Raw genomic sequence first — 23834 nt, 5'->3', positions numbered from 1 at the left:
ATTCTAGCAGCAAATTCAACTCGATGAAGTTAACTGAATAATAGAGCTACAGCTTGACTTGTTTCATCTGAAGATTTGGCCTATTGGTAAGATGTCGGTAAGGTAATCAGTAGACTCGAGTTCGAATCCTGTTCGAGGGGATTTTTTTCACATACCATTCATGATTGATTTTTTTAATTGTTACATTATACGGGTAGTAGCATCACTGATAAACTGATATAACTCTGGACCACATTTCCATCAACCAAAGGTTCGTGTCTTAACTGCTTAGTAAGTGACTAATCCACTGGAAGTGATGGCGCTAGCATTCAAAAATTACTGTCGAAGCCCCGGGAGGGCAGTGGACAAAATCCGGAACCACTCAGATGAACATTCGGTAAGTCGAAGAACTTAGTTCTGGCATGCAGTTGAGGTCCGGCACACATGCATATCACCCAAGAAAAACGATTTAATTTTCTTCACCTTTTCGATAAAAAACAGTCCAGTTATACTTAAACGGAGGTTTGTATTGAAACCATGCAACTTTGACTTAATTTTATTCGACTTATTAAATTAAATTTAGAACTTATAAAATAGCACTTAATCTACAAAGTTATTATAGCAAGTTCCAGGTTGAATTGGAAAACTTGCTCCGCGTGCTGATGCGAGTATCGACGGCTGCGAACGAACGAAGACTGTCTGTAGGTAGGTTTTCCCCCAGCGCGTGTGATGAAACCAACAGCACACAATCGATCATAATTTAGATGGCTCTATTGTGTGAAGCCACAAATCTCACCGGCACGCCGGCCGGCGTTTATTGTTCCGCTGCAAACTCGGTCGAGTTGATGATTGTCGATGATGGTTCGATAGGGTGTTTCATCGCAGATGGTTGAATTTGCGATGCGAATTGCAAATAACTTTTTCGATGCAAATAACATTTCCGATTGTGAATCGAACATCCTGCCCCTCGCAGAAATAACTATTTCTGGAACGTTGAATCGTTGACCATAAGTAGTTGTTGGATGATGCTGTCCCCGGGAGAGTTGACCACGTTGACGATGATGGTACCAGCGAAGCGTTGAACCCAGTTGTCGTCTCGATGTCATCTCCGGCGGTTTTTCGTCGATATGAAAAGAATATATAAGACCCGGTAGAGGGTTTCAAAAGAGTAAATTGATTGGAAAGGTCCTCACCTGGACCCTACAGTTTGAGGGCCTTGTATTTTAAATAAGCTGCTACGTTGATTGATCCGCCCATGCGGAAATCCGATGCTGACGTGGTTGATCCTAGTTGGAAACCGTTGAAGTCACAGTCCTTACTGTGATTCGGAAAATTTTGATGAATTTTGTTCTTCGGACGGCGATGGAATAGGAAGAACACATATTTTCGATGTTGAACGGGTTGTTTTTCCGGTGGGTGTCTGTAGTGATACGACTCGAACTACTCCATCGGAACCAGGGTGTAAATCGACGATTCGTGCCATTGCCCAGCGCATTGGCGGTTGATTCTCGTCGATAAGGACAACGAGCTGGTCCTTTTTCAGCTCCACGGGAGGTTTGAACCATTTGGTACGAGATTGGAGCGTGTGTAGATACTCCAGATTCCAGCGATTCCATATCTCCTGCTGCATTTTCTGGATTTGCTGCCATTGTGGAAGCCGGTTGAATGGAATGTTGAGGCAATTTTCGTCGGGAACAGATTTCAGTTCCTCGCCGATCAAAAAATGGCCGGGCGTTAACGGCCGTGAATCCGTAGGATCGTTTGTGAGTTCGGTGAGCGGACGCGAGTTCAGGCAACACTCAATCTGAACTAACAGGGTCTCCATGTCGTCAAATTCTAATTTTCGGTCCCCCACAACTCGAACAAAATGTTTCTGGGCTGATGCGATGGCAGCCTCCCAAAGTCCACCGAAGTGCGAAGCTCTGGGTGGGTTGAAATGCCAGCGAATTCCGTTATCGGAGCATTCGCGAGCAACAGAATGTCGAAAATCTTTGGTTTTTAGAAGGCGACGAATTTCATTATTAGCTCCAGTGAAATTCGTCCCATTATCGGAGAAAATATCAGAACACAAGCCTCGACGTCCAACAAATCGACGGAGAGCTTGGAGAAATTTTGCTGTGCTAAGGTTCGTTACAATCTCGAGGTGGACGGCCTTAGTGCTAAAGCAAACAAAAACGCACACATAAGCCTTAATAGGTGCATCACGACGGTGACGAGGTTTTAGGTATATTGGTCCCCAGAAATCTACACCGGTGATAGAAAATGGTCTTGATGGTTTTACGCGTGGCGATGGCAAATCAGCCATAAGCTGCTGTATGGCTTTCGGCTTGGCTCGAAAACAAACTACGCAGGAGTGAACTATGAGCCTTGGTGTGGTTCGACCACCGAGAATCCAGAAACGTAAACGAAGTGTGTTAGTGAGTAATTGGGTTGCGGCGTGCAATAAACGTTCATGATAAGATCGTACCAGAAGTGTGACGAAAGCGTGAGATTTTGGCAATATTATTTGGTGTTGCGATGCGTACGATTGAGCCGACTTTCCCAACCTACCGCCAATTCGAAGAACCTTATCTGTGGCAATAATTGGGTTGAACCAACGAAGTTGAGATTTGTTCGAAACTGGTCGTTGATTTTCCAAATCCTTCCATTCTTCGGGAAAACTATTTCGCTGAACAAGCTGAATCAAAACATTCTCAGCTCCAAGGATTTCTTCTGTTGTAAGTGGTTGAGATACGACCCTTTCAGACTTCGGCAAACGACGATTGGTGAAATACCTCCTCCAATAAGCAGTCATTCTCAACATGTGCTGATAGTTGGAGAAATTGGCGATGTACGTGTCCACAAATGTAGGTGCAAGTGCAGCTGACGTTAACGCGCTTCTTTTGCGCTCATGAGCAGCCTCTTCCGTAAGCTCAAATTGTGCAGCATTCACTGGCCAGAAACTCCTCTCCTGAGCGAGCCAATGCGGACCCTCCCACCATAGTCTGCTGTCGAGTAGTTTGTTTGCGGGAAGTCCTCTGGATATTATGTCCGCCGGGTTTTCAACTCCAGCTATGAAGTTCCAGTCGCATTTCTCTGTCGCTGTTTGTATTTTCGAAACCCTGTTCCCTACAAAGGTCGACCATGACGAAGGTGTTGCTGCCAACCAGCTCAAAACCGTTGTAGAGTCCACCCAGAAAAATGCCTTTGCTGGAACCCTGAGTGACTTCGAAACCTTGCTGTACAACTTAGCCGACGAGAGTGCTCCACAAAGCTCTAGACGTGCGATGCTCTGCTTCTTCAAAGGTGCCACCTTGGAAGACGATGTAAGTAGTGCTGTTTTGATTTCGCCCTTTGAGTTGGTTGACCGAACGTAAACGCAGGAACCGTATCCATTTTCCGACGCATCGGAGAAAAAGTGTAATTCGAAGTCGACAGTGTTCGGAAGCATAACGAATCGATCGATTCTAAGCTGATTCAGAAGCGGAAGCTCAGCGACAAATGATTTCCAGTAAATCTGCATATCTTCTGGGAGTTCACGATCCCAGTCCCAAAGTTTGTCGTCTTCTTTCAAACTCCAGAGAGCTTGCATAAAAAACTTGGCCGTTACCACAACGGGCCCTAGTAACCCTAGAGGGTCGAATAATTTCGCGATACAAGAAAGTGTTGTTCTTTTTGTAATCGTTGAGGTGATTTCAGTTTGTGAATCAAGAATAACATATTTTAAACGGTCGGTGTTGGTTTCCCAGTGCAGGCCTAACGTTTTTATTGTTTGATCCTTATCAAAATCTACTGTCGACTGGAGAGCTCTTTTTGATTCAGGTAGCTGTTCCAGGACTTCCTGGTAATTGCTTGCATACTTGCGTAGCTCCATGCCTGCTGAGGAAAACATGCCTTCTAACTGCGTAATAAGCTCGATTGCTTCGTTGACTGTTTTTGTACCAGAAATGAGATCGTCCATATAAATGTCTCGACAAGTCGCCTTGGACGCGATTGGATAATTTTTACTCTCGTCGTGAGCCATCTGCTGCAAAACTCGAGTAGCGAGAAAAGGTGCTGCAGCAGTACCGTATGTTACGGTTTTTAATTCGAAGATTTGAACTTCTTGTTCGGGATCTGACCGCCAGAAAATTCTCTGAAGAGGTGTGTCGTTTGGATGGATTTCAATTTGCCGGAACATTTTGGCAACATCGGCAACAATCAAAATGGGATGAATTCGAGATCGCAAAATAATTGACCTAAGGTCATCCTGAATGGTCGGACCGACCAGCATAGCATCGTTCAAAGAAATACCTGATGAGCTCTTACAAGAGGCGTCGAATACGACTCTTAGTTTTGTTGTGCTACTTTGTTCTCGAACCACTGGGTGGTGAGGAAGAAAGAAAGACGGTTGGTGATCGATTGAGGAATCTTCTATTTGTTTCATGTGCCCCAGGTTGATATAATCGTCCATGAATTCACGATACTGAATTGCTAGTTGAGGACTTCGTTTGAGGCGACCTTCTAGAAGACGGAATCGATGCAAAGCAGTTCTCCGATTATCGCATAAATTTTTCAAAACGTCTTGCTTCATAGGTAAGCGAACCATGTAGCGACCGCTGGGTGAACGTGAAACCGATTCGACGAATAATTTTTCGCATAACATTTCATCGGGCGAATAAGCAGGAGAATCATCAGTTTCGAGGAGCCAAAATCTTTCCATATCTCGATGTAAATCAGCTGTAGTTGCTACATTGCAAATTAGAGGAGCGTTAACCTTCCTTTCAGGAACTTTTCCCGAGATAATCCAACCGAACACAGAATTCACCAGATGCGGCATAGAATCACCCATAGAAATTCGTCCAGGAACGTTGAAGAGGTCAAAGAAGACATCTGCACCAAGCACCACATCGATTTTAGCTGATTCGTAAAAGGCAGGGTCGGCTAGTTGAATTCCTGTAGGTATTTCCCATGCGGAGGCGTCTATGGAAATAGTCGGCAAGTCTACGGTAACCTTTGGCAAAACGAATAGATCAACGGTGGCCTTGAAGCTTGAAATCCGCGACTTGAACGTCGAGCGGAGTTTTGAACGAACACTTGTTGACGACTGTCCTATGCCTGCAATAGGAACATCCACTCTATTCCGCTGCACCTTCATACGCTGACTAACACGCTCGGCTATGAAGCAACACTCGCTTCCAGAATCCAATAATGCACGGACGGGGTATTCGTTTCCGGTATCATCAACCATTAAAATGACCGCAGTAGCAAGAAGGACTTTACGAGAGGTTGAACCTTGTGAACTGCAGCTAGTGACTCCAGAATGGGCAGCGGAAGTTTCAGATGCTGGGTTATCAGGTTTCGGAATGGGTGGACTAGGTTTGTTTGATCTAATGTTTTGAGCTGGTTTATTTTCGAACCTTTGAGGCGAACAGAGTTTGGTATGGTGACGACTATTACAATTGCGACAACTAGACTCAGAGGAACAAGTTTTGGCTAAGTGCCCACGGCGCAAACAATTTCGACATAATTGATTACGGCGGACAACATTTTCCCTTTCATCGACGGACATATTGTTGAATGAAGCACATTGATAAATGTTGTGCTGACCAGAGCAGACGAAACAATTGCGTTGAAATCCACTATTCTGTACACTACCATAATTGCTAACTCGTGGAAAAGCTGGCTTCTTGGCTGGGAAACTAGGTTGTTGCGACGTAGAAGGCTTAGTGGAAACTGTTTGCAGGACGTTTACCCTACGTTGGAGAAACTCGACAAGCTTAGGGAATTGATCAATGTTTTCATTTTCCGCATATTCTTCCCAATCCCTTCTAGTAATCGGATCTAGCCGAACGCTAAGTAGATGGATAAGTAAGGCATCCCAATGTTCAGTTGCCTCGCCCAACTGTTTCAATATTTTTACATTTGCCTCGAAACCCTCAATAAGTGTGTGTAATTCTGCTGGAGACTCACGTTTCAGGCAAGGGAATTCAAATAGCGATTGTACATAAGTGCGTTTGAGCCTTCTGGGGTTTTGAAAATGATCCACTAACATTTTCCATGCAACTTGGTACTGATCATTGCTAATAGGGATAGTTTGTATAATTTTGAGCGCTTCGCCAGCTAAAGAAGAGCGCAAATAGTAAAATTTTTGAATTGTTGATAGGCTCGTTGATGAATGAATGAGCGAAACGAATAAATCGTGAAAATTTAGCCAATTATCAAAATTGCCATTGAAAATTGGGATTTTCACATCGGGTAGTTTAATGTTCATTTGGTGGGAGGGTTCCGCAGAACGACGAGTAGTGTCATGTAATTCAGGGGACGGCTTAGCATACAAAAGCAGAGTACCTTTGATCCGGTAGTAGTTCCTCTCAAAATCCGTGCGCTCCTTGAGATACTCCTGCAATGTTTTGTCGTCTCCAGAATCCTCCATTATCTCGAGCTCCTGCTGAACGGCATTGAACTCCTTCCAAAGTTCAACAAGATTTTCCAGCCTGACTGGAACCTCGACTGCATCGCGTTCTTGTTGAAACTCGTTGACGAAGTTAACAATCCCAGCGAAGGAAGTCGTGATGCTGCGTTTGCGGTTTTTTAGACCCCGCAATTTCCTTTCGGCGGCCGACATCTCGTTCACGGTGTGGATCTCTGCACCAAGAAAGGGCCGTAAGTATACAGGAGGAATTGTTGACTCTGGATAATGAGCTCGAAAATGCACCAAATCGTCTTCAAAATGTCCGTTTTGTAACTTCCAATTGGTTGGACCACGTGGTAGTAGCACTAGGTAAGCTTTCGATAGGCCAGGTTGGAGAAATTCACAGGAATTGATCTTCCACCTCGGCGCGCAAATGTCACCCGGGAGATGCTCGATCTCGGGCGATGATAGTTCGTTCGCAGGTCACGTATAATCCAGGATTCATGCAAAAAATTTAGATCCGGTAGAAAAATAACGGAACGGTAAGTATTTGGAACCGCACTCACCTATGTGAGGCATAAAATATGCCTTGGATATATTAAAATCAGCAAGCAGCAACGTGGTTCCAAAATGGCGCAGCAGCCATTTTACGGATAGATTCCGGATCCAAAACGTGTTTTCCGGTCAGACGGATTCCTATCGACGTCTATCCGGTTCGAAGGACCATGTCGAAGCCCCGGGAGGGCAGTGGACAAAATCCGGAACCACTCAGATGAACATTCGGTAAGTCGAAGAACTTAGTTCTGGCATGCAGTTGAGGTCCGGCACACATGCATATCACCCAAGAAAAACGATTTAATTTTCTTCACCTTTTCGATAAAAAACAGTCCAGTTATACTTAAACGGAGGTTTGTATTGAAACCATGCAACTTTGACTTAATTTTATTCGACTTATTAAATTAAATTTAGAACTTATAAAATAGCACTTAATCTACAAAGTTATTATAGCAAGTTCCAGGTTGAATTGGAAAACTTGCTCCGCGTGCTGATGCGAGTATCGACGGCTGCGAACGAACGAAGACTGTCTGTAGGTAGGTTTTCCCCCAGCGCGTGTGATGAAACCAACAGCACACAATCGATCATAATTTAGATGGCTCTATTGTGTGAAGCCACAAATCTCACCGGCACGCCGGCCGGCGTTTATTGTTCCGCTGCAAACTCGGTCGAGTTGATGATTGTCGATGATGGTTCGATAGGGTGTTTCATCGCAGATGGTTGAATTTGCGATGCGAATTGCAAATAACTTTTTCGATGCAAATAACATTTCCGATTGTGAATCGAACAATTACTCCATGTGTTCTAATGACACGTAGAAAAATATATAGAAATTTCATTATCTACCAAGCATTTTCAGCCTGCTTCCATTTTTCTGCGTGCAAAAGTATAAGTTGCTATGGTGTTCAATTTGTGTTATGTTTTCCTCATGGAAAAAATGTCCCGATGGTTAAAATGTACTAGATTCACTGAAATTGAAATTTGAGGAACAAAATTTGAAACGTGCCTACATATGAAAATCAATTCTTCATATTTAAAAAAAAACTATTCCAATTAATAGGATAGTGAAGTTTAAAAAATAATTTCATAATATAATTGAAATTACAGTTTAACAGTTTTTAAGAATTAATTTTAGCAAACGAATAAAAGTTATAGATTCAAATACTTTCAAATCAAAACGTTCTTTATCTGATTGAGGGAAAAATCGCAATTCTTTAAAAAAGGATCTTCTGGTGAACGTTTTAGTGTAGGCATTTTATAAGAGGATATACATTTTAGATCATCTGAAATTTCTTTAAATTTCTCCTTTAATCAAAATTTTCAAATGATCATACACTCTTTTTCAAAAAGAATGGAACTGATCCGATACTTTGAAACTAAAATTTGTTGAGTTACATAACTCTTCATGAAAAATATTTTCGAATTGTCAATTGAAAATGGATGGATTTACAAAAAAATCGAAATTTAGCTATTGGTATCATTTTAGATCGGGAAACGAAGCTTAGGGAATGATGAGCTAGTTGGCGCCAGGAACTCTGGGCGATGAAAAAATTTCTCCTTCGCAGGGGAAGTTATATCAGCTTATCAGTGGTAGCATCATCCGTCAAACAAAACACCAGAAACATAATGTATAAGCATGTGTTAATTCTTTGAATTCTACAAACAGACCAAGATTTTTTTGTTATTGCTTTGTTTGATGGATCTACGCTTCACCGTTTAGTGCAAAATGCATCTCATGAATGATGAATGAAAAAAAAATCCCCATGACCAGGAATCGAACTCGAGTCTACTGATTACCTTTCCGACACCTTACCAATAGGCCAAATCTTCAGATGAAACAAGTCAAGCTGTAGCTCTATTATTCAGTTGACTTCATCGAGTCGAATTCGCTGCTAGATTCCCCGGCAGAAAACGCTCATCGTGCCTCGATTAATGGTGCTTATACTGCTCCAGGGGGTCCTCCCTCATTATGCCCCCACTGTGACTGGTTTTCAGCTTTCGGATAAAAAATTTTAAAATGCATTTTTAATCGTTTTTATCTACTTTTTCAAGTTTCATCCAATTAGGCAATAGACTATTTGAGTGTCTGAACACGAAACAATGATGTAATCCACATATTATAGCTGTTCTCTATGGTTAAATAAGCGTTTTCCTTAAGGTGGCCATTATGCCCTTATCTCCCCTACGTTCAACTTGGTTGAAGTTAAGGGACATAATTTGTCTGTAAAAATTTTGAAACCTAAATCATTGGAAACGTAGTGTGACACAGTGTTTGAATGGTTTAGCTGTAAAAAATACACTAACTTTAGTGCCACCCTGTTTGTATACAGTTTTCAAACCTATATTATTAAATTATTAAACAATAAAGAGTAATATAGAGGTAATCTGCTGTGTTAAGTACTCCAGATGCTAATCCAAATGGGACAAACTATCGAAACCGAGCAACACATGTTAAATCTTTCTTACTTCATCATCACCGATTCCATCCTTCTTCTATCGCTTATTGCACCTTTTAATTATCTCCGCCTCGCCTGGTGAGATGATGCGTCTTTTCTGCTGATACACAAAAAAAACTCAAGAGTAGCAAGAAAGAGTCCAATAAAAGGTGAACAAGGTGTTTTTTCCTGCTTCTGAGCACCAGTTTACTTCCATTCTATACGGCCGATATTTTCATGACTGTCCCATATGCATTTTTATTATTTTTCAGATTATCTTGAAAATGGTTCTTAAATCGTTATTTAAACGATATAGACTAAAGAAATTCATGAATTGACTACCAAAATAATTGAAAAATACTGAGTTGTTTGTTCCATACGAAATATATCGGCAAACTTATCTAGTATGTATATTTTTACAAAAATTTACATTTGTAACTTACGGTAATTTTTGAAAAATTTCTACAATGTTTCAGACTTATATTTCTAGGACGAAATTGAAAGATTTTTGTTTGCCATATGACAGATGTCCGCACAATCAATCTTTAATACATTTTTTTCTCAATTCGTCCCAATTAGATAAGGGACAGTAGACTCAGCGAATTTGAGGCCATTTTTGAATTTCTCAAACCCTGGGGTCTAAAAAGCTTCGTTTTGGTTCAAACCTCATCCATGATTTATTTTTCAGAATTTTCAAGTAACGTTTACATGAGTAAATTTTAACTTTTATGTCTGTATGGGATGACCCCAAATCGACTCAGTCTAATGGGACAGTCTTGCGATTAGTGGCAGTAGAGGTACCGGTTACGCGCTTGATTACTCGAGCCAATCAGCAAGCAGGCAAGCAAACATAAAATGAAAAAAAAAAGATCACTCTGGGTGCGTTTCACAACTTTTCTCTCTTGGTTCAAAGGACATTTGTGCTTAAGAACATTTCCGGCCACGATCGTTTGGCTGTATACAGAAGTTCTCAAGCATAAATTTTAAAATATCGTTCATTTCAGAATAGTTTTCTGCGTAGGAGGCCATGATTCGTTAGCAACGGACGCGTTTTATTTTCACTCCGTCGGGGAAAATTTTATTTGCTGATGTTTTAATGGTTAAATTGATTCAAAACTTGGAAAAAATTTAAATATCGTACTTCCAAATGTGTCAATCGTTAATAGATATATAAAATCATAGAGTTTCGAGCCCTGGAACATGAATTCAAAAAACGTTTTTTTCTGTTCTCTGATTGACGAATTTTTAATTGAAAATTTCAATTCTGAATCTGTTTATTAAATTTGAAATGAGAACCACTCTATCAGCCAGCCGGTTAGAGAAGCGTGCTACGCGCGATTGTTCCCGCTTTTCCGTTTTCGCCACACTTGGTCCCTATTCAGCAGTCCCGAAAGCCTACAACATAGAAATAAATAAAATACATTTCGAAGCACTTCAGCTGAGCCCAACATAAATATCTATGCTGTGCAGCTGCAGGATCGACAATCAGCAAATGGCATGGGAAAAGAAATGAACCATTTGATAGCCAGGATGAGGCAGGAAGTACACATTTCTATACTCGACACGCAGACACATGGCAGGAGGGATGAAGAAGAAAAAGGAACAAAAACATAGAACATTCAACTAAAGCCCATCACACACCCGTATGTCTATCTTTGTAGCTGCATGTTACTTTTGTCGGGTTCACCGAATTGGATCGGCCTTGGTTTCGCGTGGTGGTTGCTAAGGGTCCTTCTTTAGGGCGCCTCGGTTTTACTTTTGCCCGGCGGCGGCAATCCAAACCGAGAAAATAGCTCAGCACCATCAGTCGGCAAGGACTCACGACGCTGTCAACAACTCCGTTTTGCGCAACTCGTATTCGTAGGTGTATTTAGTGAGAAAGTTCCCTTTCCGGACATGCCGATATACAAAAAATCTTCCAAAAAGGCCAGTAGCTATGAGCTACTGAATAACAACGTGGATTATGGGACGAGGAAAATCGATAGTCTACCGGGGGCTTTCCAGCCCCAGGCCACACCCTACCTAGATCGGAACGATTTCAGTGATCGGACAAAACGTGTGTGCAAAAGTGTGACGTCATTTTATCTGTGCGCCTGCAAAGCGATCTTCGTGGGGGATGTAGGGGTAGGAAAAAGTTCACTAATCAATCGGTTCTGTCACGAAATTTTTGACAGGGGCTACCGGGGAACCGTGGGGGTGGACTTTGAGGTCGAGAAGTTCCAGGTGTTGGATCATCCGTTTAGTTTGCAGATGTAAGTAGATCCTAAATCCTTAATATAAGGCTAAAAAAAAATATTCTGAATTTTAAATCTGATCTCAATTTGAAAATTTGACAATTTTAACAATTTTGACAATTTTGACAATTTTGACAATTTTGACAATTTTGACAATTTTGACAATTTTGACAATTTTGACAATTTTGACAATTTTGACAATTTTGACAATTTTGACAATTTTGACAATTTTGACAATTTTGACAATTTTGACAATTTTGACAATTTTGACAATTTTGACAATTTTGACAATTTTGACAATTTTGACAATTTTGACAATTTTGACAATTTTGACAAGTTTGACAATTTTGACAATTTGGACAATTTTGACAATTTTGTCAATTTTTGACAATTTTGAAAATTATGTCAATTTTGTCATTTTTGACAATTTTGACAATTTTGACAATTTTGACAATTTTGACAATTTTGACAATTTTGACAATTTTGACAGTTTTGACAATTTTGACAATTTTGACAATTTTGACAATTTTGACAATTTTTAATATTTTGACAATTTTGACAATTTTGACAATTTTGACAATTTTGACAATTTTGACAATTTTGACAATTTTGACAATTTTGACAATTTTGACAATTTTGACAATTTTGACAATTTTGACAATTTTGACAATTTTGACAATTTTGACAATTTTGACAATTTTGACAATTTTGACAATTTTGACAATTTTGACAATTTTGACAATTTTGACAATTTTGACAATTTTGACAATTTTGACAATTTTGACAATTTTGACAATTTTGACAATTTTGACAATTTTGACAATTTTGACAATTTTGACAATTTTGACAATTTTGACAATTTTGACAATTTTAACAATTTTGACAATTTTGACAATTTTGACAATTTTGACAATTTTGACAATTTTGACAATTTTGACAATTTTGACAATTTTGACAATTTTGACAATTTTGACAATTTTGACAATTTTGACAATTTTGACAATTTTGACAATTTTGACAATTTTGACAATTTTGACAATTTTGACAATTTTGACAATTTTGACAATTTTGACAATTTTGACAATTTTGACAATTTTGACAATTTTGACAATTTTGACAATTTTGACAATTTTGACAATTTTGACAATTTTGACAATTTTGACAATTTTGACAATTTTGGCAATTTTGACAATTTTGACAATTTTGACAATTTTGACAATTTTGACAATTTTGACAATTTTGACAATTTTGACAATTTTGACAATTTTGACAATTTTGACAATTTTGACAATTTTGACAATTTTGACAATTTTGACAATTTTGACAATTTTGACAATTTTGACAATTTTGACAATTTTGACAATTTTGACAATTTTGACAATTTTGACAATTTTGACAATTTTGACAATTTTGACAATTTTGACAATTTTGACAATTTTGACAATTTTGACAATTTTGACAATTTTGACAATTTTGACAATTTTGACAATTTTGACAATTTTGACAATTTTGACAATTTTGACAATTTTGACAATTTTGACAATTATGACAATTTTGACAATTTTGACAATTTTGACAATTTTGACAATTTTGACAATTTTGACAATTTTGACAATTTTGACAATTTTGACAATTTTGACAATTTTGACAATTTTGACAATTTTGACAATTTTGACAATTTTGACAATTTTGACAATTTTGACAATTTTGACAATTTTGACAATTTTGACAATTTTGACAATTTTGACAATTTTGACAATTTTGACAATTTTGACAATTTGGACAATTTTGACAATTTTGTCAATTTTTGACAATTTTGAAAATTATGTCAATTTTGTCATTTTTGACAATTTTGACAATTTTGACAATTTTGACAATTTTGACAATTTTGACAATTTTGACAATGCCGACAATTTTGACAATTTTGACAATTTTGACAATTTTTAATATTTTGACAATTTTGACAATTTTGACAATTTTGACAATTTTGACAATTTTGACAATTTTGACAATTTTGACAATTTTGACAATTTTGACAATTTTGACAATTTTGACAATTTTGACAATTTTGACAATTTTGACAATTTTGACAATTTTGACAATTTTGACAATTTTGACAATTTTGACAATTTTGACAATTTTGACAATTTTGACAATTTTGACAATTTTGACAATTTTGACAATTTTGACAATTTTGACAATTTTGACAATTTTGACAATTTTGACAATTTTGACAATTTTGACAATTTTGACAATTTTGACAATTTTGACAATTTTGACAATTTTGACAATTTTGACAATTTTGACAATTTTGACAATATTGACTATTTTGACATTCAAAAAAATTTGACTATTTTAACAATTTTTTTTGATAATTTTGATAATAATGACTCTTCGATTATTTTGAAAATTATAAAATAAAAAAAAAAATTTTAAAAACTTTAAAAATATTTAAAATTTGGAAAATGTTAAAATTTTTACAAATTTTAAAAATTTTGAAAATTTTGAAAGTTTTGGAAATTTTGAAAATTTTGTCAATTTCTACATCTTTAACACATTTTTTTCTCGATTTTTTTGCAGTTGGGACACGGCAGGTCATGAGAAGTTTTCCTGCATCGGCAGCCAGAATTACTACCGAAACTCGAACGTGGTGGTGGTTGTTTTTGACATGACCCGGATGGAATCGTTGATGAATACTCGCCGCTGGATGGCCGATGTGCTGCGGGTCAATCAACCGGGAACGTTGGCTTTCCTGGTTGGCACCAAGAAGGATTTGCTGGACGAATCCTCGTTGGAGGAGTGTGAATCGGAAGCTATCAAAATGACCAATGATTTGAAGGCCGAACTATGGACGGTATCGGCTCATACTGGAGCACAGGTGACACCATTTTTCCGAAGAATAACAGCCTTGGCATTCGATACGGCCGTTACGAGGCTCATGGAACCGAATAATCCGGTTATTCATCCGAGCGGGAATAGTCTGTTGAGTAAGTCACGTGGATTCTTCAAATCATAACGATCGGTTTAACAATTTTGTTCAACTTTCTACTTTCAGATCTTTACTTCTTAAAAAAGGACGAAAAGAAAAGGAGGCTTAGAAATTGTTCCTTTTGTAAAATAAATTAAAATATTTATTCTAAACCTAAGAAACCATTGACTTTTTTTTTTGTTTTCAAAGTTGAGAAGTCCGAGAAGTCCGAACTCTTTGGTTTGTTTTGGTTTAAAGGAAGAAACAAAAAACGTGAGAATGGAAATCGAAAAGGGAATACTGAAGAACTCGGAAGAAATTTCCCCCTTCGCGGTTGAGTTGGCTGAGCTGCTTGCCATCCGTGAGGAACAGGAAGTAAGGCACCGTCGTCTGTTTACCATCGCCCTTTGCAGGTGTCGTTATTTCGTTACACTTGACCGAGCTTGGTTGACTTCCGTTAGTTTAGATAATAGGGTTACCACAGGGTAAAATTATCATTTAGATTTTGATTGATTTGAAGGTTTGAAAGAGGAAAATGGGAGTTTTTTAACGGAAATTAGCCGTCATAAACTATAAATTAAGTCCTAAAACTCAATATGATGGTTACCCTAATTGTTTTGTATATTCCTGGACTCCGTGGGAATCGCAAAACATTTATCGATTCCTAGGACATAATTTTAACGATTCCCCAAACTTTAACCTGGTTTGTTAGGCTGGAAACCAGGAAACGGTTTGTGTTGACGATAAACAAGCCCTCCTTCCTTTCAGGTTGTGCTCGAAGACAACGACTACACTCCCGAGCGTCTGATACAGGTGCCGAAGTATGGGCAGCAGGAAGCTCTCGCTTGGAACAAGTTCCAGCAAACGCTTCCGGCAGGAGTTGGTGGTGATCCCGGCGAGTTAGTCGTTGCGCCTCGGCACAAACGTGAACGACAGTCGGACACAACCGTGGTGAGCTTCCAGTTGGACGAATCGGTCGGTAGCAGCGTTGAGGACAAAAGAAAGGATTCTAGGACAAGCCAGAAGTCGGTGGAAAGAAGCTCCAAAATGGAGGAAACAGCACAGGTAATTGAAAAAGTTACATTTGAGTTTCTGCCAATGAAAATTTTAGCGATTTAAGTTCAATGTTTGTGAAGAATTAGAAAACATTTTTGACACAGTTCTGAGAAAAATTTGACAATTTTGAAAAAAAAACAAGCATATTGACACTTGTTTTAAATTTTTTAAGAATATTTTCGGACACCATTTAGATAATTTTTAAACAGTTTTGAGACAATTTTGAAACCATTTTATATAACCTTTTGAATAAGGTTGCCAGATTACCCGGTTTTATCCGGGTTTGACTGGATATTTAATACAAAATTTGAGAGCAGTCTGGCCCGGCCCGGTTGCCCGGATTTCATTCGAAAATGCCCGGACTTAACCCGGATTTATTAACTTTATTTGGCAAATCAAACGAAAAAAAACGAATTGTGTTGTTTATTTTTTTTTAACTGCCTCCCAACAAATTTTTTTTAAGGAAGTTTGATAAAAATAATTTTGAAAGGTTTTTTTTGTTGGTTTTAAATACCATTTTTAATTTTTCGATGAGTTTTGATGAAAAAAAAATTTGTTCAATTTTTTTTTCTTGATTTTGTTGAGTAATTTCTGGGTTTGACAAAATTTGCCCGGATATTGCCTTGATTTTTGGTTGTCCATTTTGAAATCAAATGCCCGGATTTTGCCATGTTTTTATATAAAATTGCTCGGATCTGTCCAGCTTACTGAAAAAATTCTGACAACCTTACTTTGGACAGTATTAAAATTAATTTGTTTTTTTTTTGATTTCTGGCATTTATGACATTTAATATTTGTTGATAATTCTAAGATTTCTTAGAAATAATTTGAAATAATTTTAAAACAATTTGAAAAAAAAATTTGCGGAAGTAGAGAAATAACTTTGAGATATTTTGGAAGCAGATTTAGGCATATTGAAGAAAAAAATTTCAAAAAAGAGAAAATTTTAAAATCTTTTTTAAAAATAATCTTTAAAACAATATATTAAAATTAAGGATCATTTAGGATTTTTGTCATTTTTGCCATATTTGACATTTTTGACATTTTTGACATTTTTGACATTTTTTGACATTTTTTGACATTTTTGACATTTTTGACATTTTTGACATTTTTGTCATTTTTGACAATTTTGACAATTATGAAAATTTTAACAATTTGGAGAATTTTGACATTTTTGTCAGTTTTGTCATTTTTGTCATTTTTGTCATTTTTGTCATTTTTGTCATTTTTGTCATTTTTGTCATTTTTGTCATTTTTGTCATTTTTGTCATTTTTGTCATTTTTGTCATTTTTGTCATTTTTTGTCATTTTTGTCATTTTTGTCATTTTTGTCATTTTTGTCATTTTTGTCATTTTTGTCATTTTTGTCATTTTTGTCATTTTTGTCATTTTTGTCATTTTTGTCATTTTTGTCATTTTTGTCATTTTTGTCATTTTTGTCATTTTTGTCATTTTTGTCATTTTTGTCATTTTTGTCATTTTTGTCATTTTTGTCATTTTTGTCATTTTTGTCATTTTTGTCATTTTTGTCATTTTTGTCATTTTTGTCATTTTTGTCATTTTTGTCATTTTTGTCATTTTTGTCATTTTTGTCATTTTTGTCATTTTTGTCATTTTTGTCATTTTTGTCATTTTTGTCATTTTTGTCATTTTTGTCATTTTTGTCATTTTTGTCATTTTTGTCATTTTTGTCATTTTTGTCATTTTTGTCATTTTTGTCATTTTTGTCATTTTTGTCATTTTTGTTCTTTTTGTCATTTTTGTCATTTTTGTCATTTTTGTCATTTTTTTAATTTTTTTTCATTTTTTGTCAATTTTGTCATTTTTGTCATTTTTGTCATTTTTGTCATTTTTGTCATTTTTGTCATTTTTGTCATTTTTGTCATTTTTGTCATTTTTGTCATTTTTGTCATTTTTGTCATTTTTGTCATTTTTGTCATTTTTGTCATTTTTGTCATTTTTGTCATTTTTGTCATTTTTGTCATTTTTGTCATTTTTGTCATTTTTGTCATTTTTGTCATTTTTGTCATTTTTGTCATTTTTGTCATTTTTGTCATTTTTGTCATTTTTGTCATTTTTGTCATTTTTGTCATTTTTGTCATTTTTGTCATTTTTGTCATTTTTGTCATTTTTGTCATTTTTGTCATTTTTGTCATTTTTGTAATTTTTGTCATTTTTGTCATTTTTGTCATTTTTGTCATTTTTGTCATTTTTGTCATTTTTGTCATTTTTGTCAATTTTGTCATTTTTGTCATTTTTGTCATTTTTGTCATTTTTGTCATTTTTGTCTTAATTGTCTTAATTGTCAAAATTGTCAAAATTGTCTAAATTGTCTAAATTGTCCAATTTGTCAAATTTGTCAAATTTGTCAAATTTGTCAAAATTGTTAAAATTGTCAAAATTGTCAAAATTGTCAAAATTGTCAAAATTGTCAAAATTGTCAAAATTGTCAAAATTGTCAAAATTGTCAAAATTGTCAAAATTGTCAAAATTGTCAAAATTGTCAAAATTGTCAAAATTGTCAAAATTGTCAAAATTGTCAAAATTGTCAAAATTGTCAAAATTGTCAAAATTGTCAAAATTGTCAAAATTGTCAAAATTGTCAAAATTGTCAAAATTGTCAAAATTGTCAAAATTGTCAAAATTGTCAAAATTGTCAAAATTGTCAAAATTGTCAAAATTGTGAAAACTGTCAAAATTGTCAAAATTGTCAAAATTGTCAAAATTGTCAAAATTGTCAAAATTGTCAAAATTGTCAAAATTGTCAAAATTGTCAAAATTGTCAAAATTGTCAAAATTGTCAAAATTGTCAAAATTGTCAAAATTGTCAAAATTGTCAAAATTGTCAAAATTGTCAAAATTGTCAAAATTGTCAAAATTGTCAAAATTGTCAAAATTGTCAAAATTGTCAAAATTGTCAAAATTGTCAAAATTGTCAAAATTGTCAAAATTGTCAAAATTGTCAAAATTGTCAAAATTGTCAAAATTGTGAAAACTGTCAAAATTGTCAAAATTGTCAAAATTGTCAAAATTGTCAAAATTGTCAAAATTGTCAAAATTGTCAAAATTGTCAAAATTGTCAAAATTGTCAAAATTGTCAAAATTGTCAAAATTGTCAAAATTGTCAAAATTGTCAAACTTGTCAAAATTGTCAAAATTGTCAAAATTGTCAAAATTGTCAAAATTGTCAAAATTGTCAAAATTGTCAAAATTGTCTAAATTGTCTAAATTGTCAAAATTGTCAAAATTGTCGAAATGGTCTAAATTGTCTAAATGGTCTAAATTGTCTTAATTGTCTAAATTGTCTGAATTGTCAAAATTGTCAAAATTGTCCATTTTGTCAAAATTGTCAAAATTCTCAAATTGTTATTTTTGTCAATTTTGTCAATTTTGGTTTATTTTGTCTATTTTTCATTTTTGTCATTGTTGTCATTTTAGAAGTTTTCAAGATTTTTGACATTTCTTGTGGAGTGTTAGTAAAAAAAATTTAGAAAATACTTTATTTATCACAATTTTTACTCTCAGAACTGTAGACTGAAATGACAATTTTTAATATTGAAAAATTTGGCATTAAAAGTACGATTTTTTTTCTTTCCACTATTTTCGTTGGTGTTTTGTTCTTGAATTTCGTTTTGATAATTTAAATCTCAAATACTCGCATTCTTTTTCATATGGCAGGCTCCCGAGAAGCCGGAGATGTTCGATGCCGATCAAGAGCCCGATTTGAGTGGCTTGAACGAACGCCGCAGTCCATCGCTGGAAGCCAAAGCCAAAAAGTACCACGTGAAGATACTGCTCACCGAAACCGACGATATGATACTGTTCGAAAACTCGAGCCACACCGTGTTCCTAGATTCGGAAGAGGCTGTGGAGGTGGAGGCACAGAATCATGAATACGAATCGAAGAAATCTCGAAGGACTGCGGTGGCCGAAGCTGAAGCACAAACGCCGGAAGTTTTGTTGAAGTCGCGAGGCGTGAACACGAAACGTATTGAGCGGCAGGAGGTGGCATCGTTTGTGTCGAACTACGATATGTACGATACGTACAACGATTTGGAGAGGAACGTTAAAGAGATTGAGCTGGGAGAAGCTTCGTCGAAGATTGAGATAACGACGTTCTGGCGCGAGGGAATGGAAGATATCGATGAGTTGTTGAACAAGAGCGAGAACTTCCATTTATCGTCGATGATATTGCAGAGGTTATTAGCAGGAAATGTGTTCAGAGAGAAACAGAAACGGTTTAGGAACATGTATTTGCCGGATCCCCTGAATACCGAAGCCAAGTATTTGTACCGGCTGGATACGCTGTGGACGTATAAGACTATCGAGACTACAGGTAAGGCAGTGGCCAGTGCGAGTTGGTGTACGACGAATGGAGATATCGTTGCAATTGCGTATGGGATTTATGGATTCACCTGCTTCGACGATCGCAGCACCGGATATGTTTGCGTGTGGAGTATTAAGAATCCGGTAAATCCGGAACGGAGGTACAAGTTTCCGGTTCCGGTGACGGCAGTGGAATTTTCGAAGCGAACTCCTCAGCTATTGGCTATCGGATTGTATGATGGTTCGGTGCAGGTCTTGGACATTACAGACAACTCGCAGATTCCGGTGGGTGTTTCGGAGCGTAGAACTTCCCCTGGTTTTGAACCCATTTGGGACATCGAGTGGATTGAATCGGATCTGGACAAAGACGAGATTTTGACTGCTGGACAGGATGGAACAATTATGAAGTACACGTTGAATATTGGACAGTTTTTGCTGGGATATCGGCAGCTGAAGTTGGATCGCGTCGAAGGTGAAACTGAAGGAATCAAGGTTATTAAGAAGAAGGATTTCCTCGAAGCGGATCGCCATCCGCAGGCTTTGTGCTTGAAGATTCATCCTGTCAAAAAGGATATTTATTATGTCGGAACGGATGAAGGTTGCGTGCATCGGTGTTCGATTAACTATCCCTACCAACACATTGGAGTAGTGCAGATGCATAGTGGAGGTATTTTCTGTATCGAATATTCGCCTTGGAGTCCGAAAGTGTTTTTGACTTGCGGCGGAGATTGGAGTATTCGTATATGGATTGAAGATATCATGGAACCTATTATCACCCTGACGACTGGATTTGGACCCATTCATGCAGCCTATTGGTCTCCGGTGAGCTCAACAATTATCGTGAGTGTGACCAGAAGCTCCGTTCAGCTGTGGGATTTGAAGAGGCGTCTGCTGAAACCAGCTTCATGTACAACCTTCGGTGATTCCACCACTCAATTGACAATCGTCAAGTTTGCCAACTGTGGACGAAGTTTGATAGTGGGAGATACTGAGGGTCGCAGTTATGTATGCGCTCTAGAAGACATGCCATTTCCTCCACATTTCCAATACGATGATCTCCAAGCAGCGCTCTACAGAAGTTTGATCTGCAATCCAGAACTGCTGAAACAAGTTAAACGGTTTGGCTATCTGGGTTACTAAAACTCCCCTCTTTCAAACTGTATGAATGTTGTGAATAAAATATTTTCTGCTTATCAAATCTTAAACTGGTACTTAAAAGCTTCCTGTGGAGTGCAAGTTCGGTGTGGTCCTCGCTAAAAACTCGCTACGAACATCTATTCCATTTTACGGCCTGCGATCGTCGATATTGCTGGCTCTCTCTCTCTCTCAATCAATGACGACTTTCAAATGGGTCGTAAAAAAGTCACAACAAATCCTCTAATGCTCATCGTTTGATCGTGTTTAGATTGTGTTTTTATTGCCTTCTGCGATCATCGCACAACACAAGACGGCTGCTACCGCTTTCTGATCCGATTTACTTTTCTTGAAAAGTGATATTCTCGATTTTACAACCCGAGCAGGGCGGTGGGCTCGATCCGAACAGAACAGAACCATAAAATCTTGGTGGGATAATTTAAATACCTTTGAAATGCGTTTCTTTTTGGCCGAAAATAATCGATTTATTAAAAATCTACCCCAAAATACGAACTGCGGCACAGCTCAAGTTGACCACGGATGAACGCGAAAAAAGAAGACAAGCAGAATATTATTTATGAATAAATTAATAAATGATCAAGTCCAAGATTTTTTGTGCAAACGATCGGGGCAGTCCGAAGCTAAAGTGTCTGGAGTGACATTTTTTTTTTGTTTTCATTCCGCCAGACAGACCACACGAGGAAGAGAGTGACTTTTATGACTTTTTAATGGTTTTCAAATTATCAACTTTCAAGTGGTTGCGCGAAGGCGGAATGAGAAAAAAATATTTTATTGAGCTTTTTCCCTCCAATTTTAAAAAGTTTTGATTCGGGAAGCTTGATCCTCGAAGTAACAAATGTCTTTTCACAATTAATATTTATACTATTATAGTTACCAAAAGCCTATTCTTTAAGAAGGTGCAAAAAAAATAAGCGCCTTCGTTTATGCAACGCCATTATTTTGGATTTAAATAGACAATGGGCCAAAAACCATTTAACGATCGAAAATTAAAAACTAAATGCTCTTTTGCTAAATTATCATTGTTCTTCGCAATTTGTTTTCAAAAGTTGTAAATTTTGTCAATTTTGTCAATTTTCACAATTTTGACAAATTTGACAATTTAAACAATTTTGAAAACTTTGACAATTTTGACAATTTTGACAATTTTGACAATTTTGACAATTTTGACAATTTTGACAATTTTGACAATTTTGACAATTTTGACAATTTTGACAATTTTGACAATTTTGACAATTTTGACAAATTTAACAATTTTCACAATTTCGACAATTTTCACAATTTTGACAATCTTGACAATCTTGACAATTTTCTCAGTTTTGTCAATTTTGTCAATTTTGACAATTTTGTCAATTTTGACAATTTTGACAATTTTGACAATTTTGACAATTTTGACAATTTTGACAATTTTGACAATTTTGACAATTTTGACAATTTCGACAATTTTGACAATTTTGACAATTTTGTCAATTTCGTCAATTTTGTCAATTTTGACAATTTTTATAATTTTGACAATTCTGACAATTTTGACAATTTTGACATTTTTGACAATTTTGACAATAAATTTTGACCATTTTGACAATTTTGACAATTTTGACAATTTTGACAATTTTGACAATTTTGACAATTTTGACAATTTTGACAATTTTGACAATTTTGACAATTTTGACAATTTTGACAATTTTGATAATTTTGACAATTTTGACAATTTTGACAATTTTGACAATTTTGACAATTTTGACAATTTTGACAATTTTGACAATTTTGACAATTTTGACAATTTTGACAATTTTGACAATTTTGACAATTTTGACAATTTTGACAATTTTGACAATTTTGACAATTTTGACAATTTTGACAATTTTGACAATTTTGACAATTTTGACAATTTTGACAATTTTGACAATTTTGACAATTTTGACAATTTTGACAATTTTGACAATTTTGACAATTTTGACAATTTTGACAATTTTGACAATTTTGACAATTTTGACAATTTTGACAATTTGGACAATTTTGACAATTTGGACAATTTTGACAATTTTGACAATTTTGACAATTTTGACAATTTTGACAATTTTGACAATTTTGACAATTTTGACAATTTTGACAATTTTGACAATTTTGACAATTTTGACAATTTTACAATTTTGACAATTTTGACAATTTTGACAATTTTGACAATTTTGACAACTTTGACAATTTTGACAATTTTCATTATTTTGACAATTTTGACAATTTTGACAATTTTGACAATTTTGACAATTTTGACAATTTTGACAATTTTGACAATTTTGACAATTTTGACAATTTTGACAATTTTGACAATTTTGACAATTTTGACAATTTTGACAATTTTGACAATTTTGACAATTTTGACAATTTTGACAATTTTGACAATTTTGACAATTTTGACAATTTTGACAATTTTGACAATTTTGACAATTTTGACAATTTTGACAATTTTGACAATTTTGACAATTTTGACAATTTTGACAATTTTGACAATTTTGACAATTTTGACAATTTTGACAATTTTGACAATTTTGACAATTTTGACAATTTTGACAATTTTGACAATTTTGACAATTTTGACAATTTTGACAATTTTGACAATTTTGACAATTTTGACAATTTTGACAATTTTGAAAATTTTGAAAATTTTAACAATTTTGACAATTTTGTCAATTTTGTCAATTTTGTCAATTTTGTCAATTTTGTCAATTTTGTCAATTTTGTCAATTTTGTCAATTTTG

General features: G+C 35.8%; 3 protein-coding genes across 4 annotated transcripts; 2 read left to right on the top strand and 1 right to left on the bottom strand.

Moving 5' to 3' along the window:
• Positions 1-1294: 1294 nt before the first annotated feature.
• Positions 1295-6565, bottom strand: LOC129752035 (uncharacterized). Its single transcript, XM_055747825.1, has one exon. It carries the CDS (start codon positions 6563-6565, stop codon positions 1295-1297), a length of 5271 nt encoding a protein of 1756 aa, XP_055603800.1.
• A 4475-nt stretch (positions 6566-11040) lies between these two features.
• LOC129751280 (ras-related protein Rab-36) lies at positions 11041-14723 on the top strand. Its single transcript, XM_055746680.1, has 3 exons — positions 11041-11594; positions 14157-14563; positions 14632-14723. The coding sequence occupies exons 1-3, from the start codon at positions 11239-11241 to the stop codon at positions 14700-14702; spliced, it is 834 nt and encodes a 277-aa protein (XP_055602655.1). The 5' UTR covers positions 11041-11238; the 3' UTR covers positions 14703-14723.
• Positions 14724-14762: 39 nt separating this feature from the next.
• Positions 14763-21373, top strand: LOC129751278 (dynein axonemal intermediate chain 4). Of its 2 annotated transcripts, none has more exons than XM_055746678.1 (3): positions 14763-14919; positions 15313-15609; positions 19279-21373. In XM_055746678.1, exons 1-3 carry the CDS (start codon positions 14824-14826, stop codon positions 21064-21066), a joined length of 2181 nt encoding a protein of 726 aa, XP_055602653.1. In that variant the 5' UTR covers positions 14763-14823; the 3' UTR covers positions 21067-21373. The 2 variants fall into 2 exon arrangements, with proteins under 2 accessions (XP_055602653.1, XP_055602654.1); XM_055746679.1 differs by lacking the exon at positions 14763-14919 and adding an exon at positions 15173-15247.
• Positions 21374-23834: the final 2461 nt, after the last annotated feature.

This window comes from Uranotaenia lowii, chromosome 3 (genome assembly GCF_029784155.1).
Source record: "Uranotaenia lowii strain MFRU-FL chromosome 3, ASM2978415v1, whole genome shotgun sequence".
NCBI lineage: Eukaryota > Metazoa > Arthropoda > Insecta > Diptera > Culicidae > Uranotaenia > Uranotaenia lowii.
This window is presented reverse-complemented; position numbering and strand designations above follow the sequence as displayed.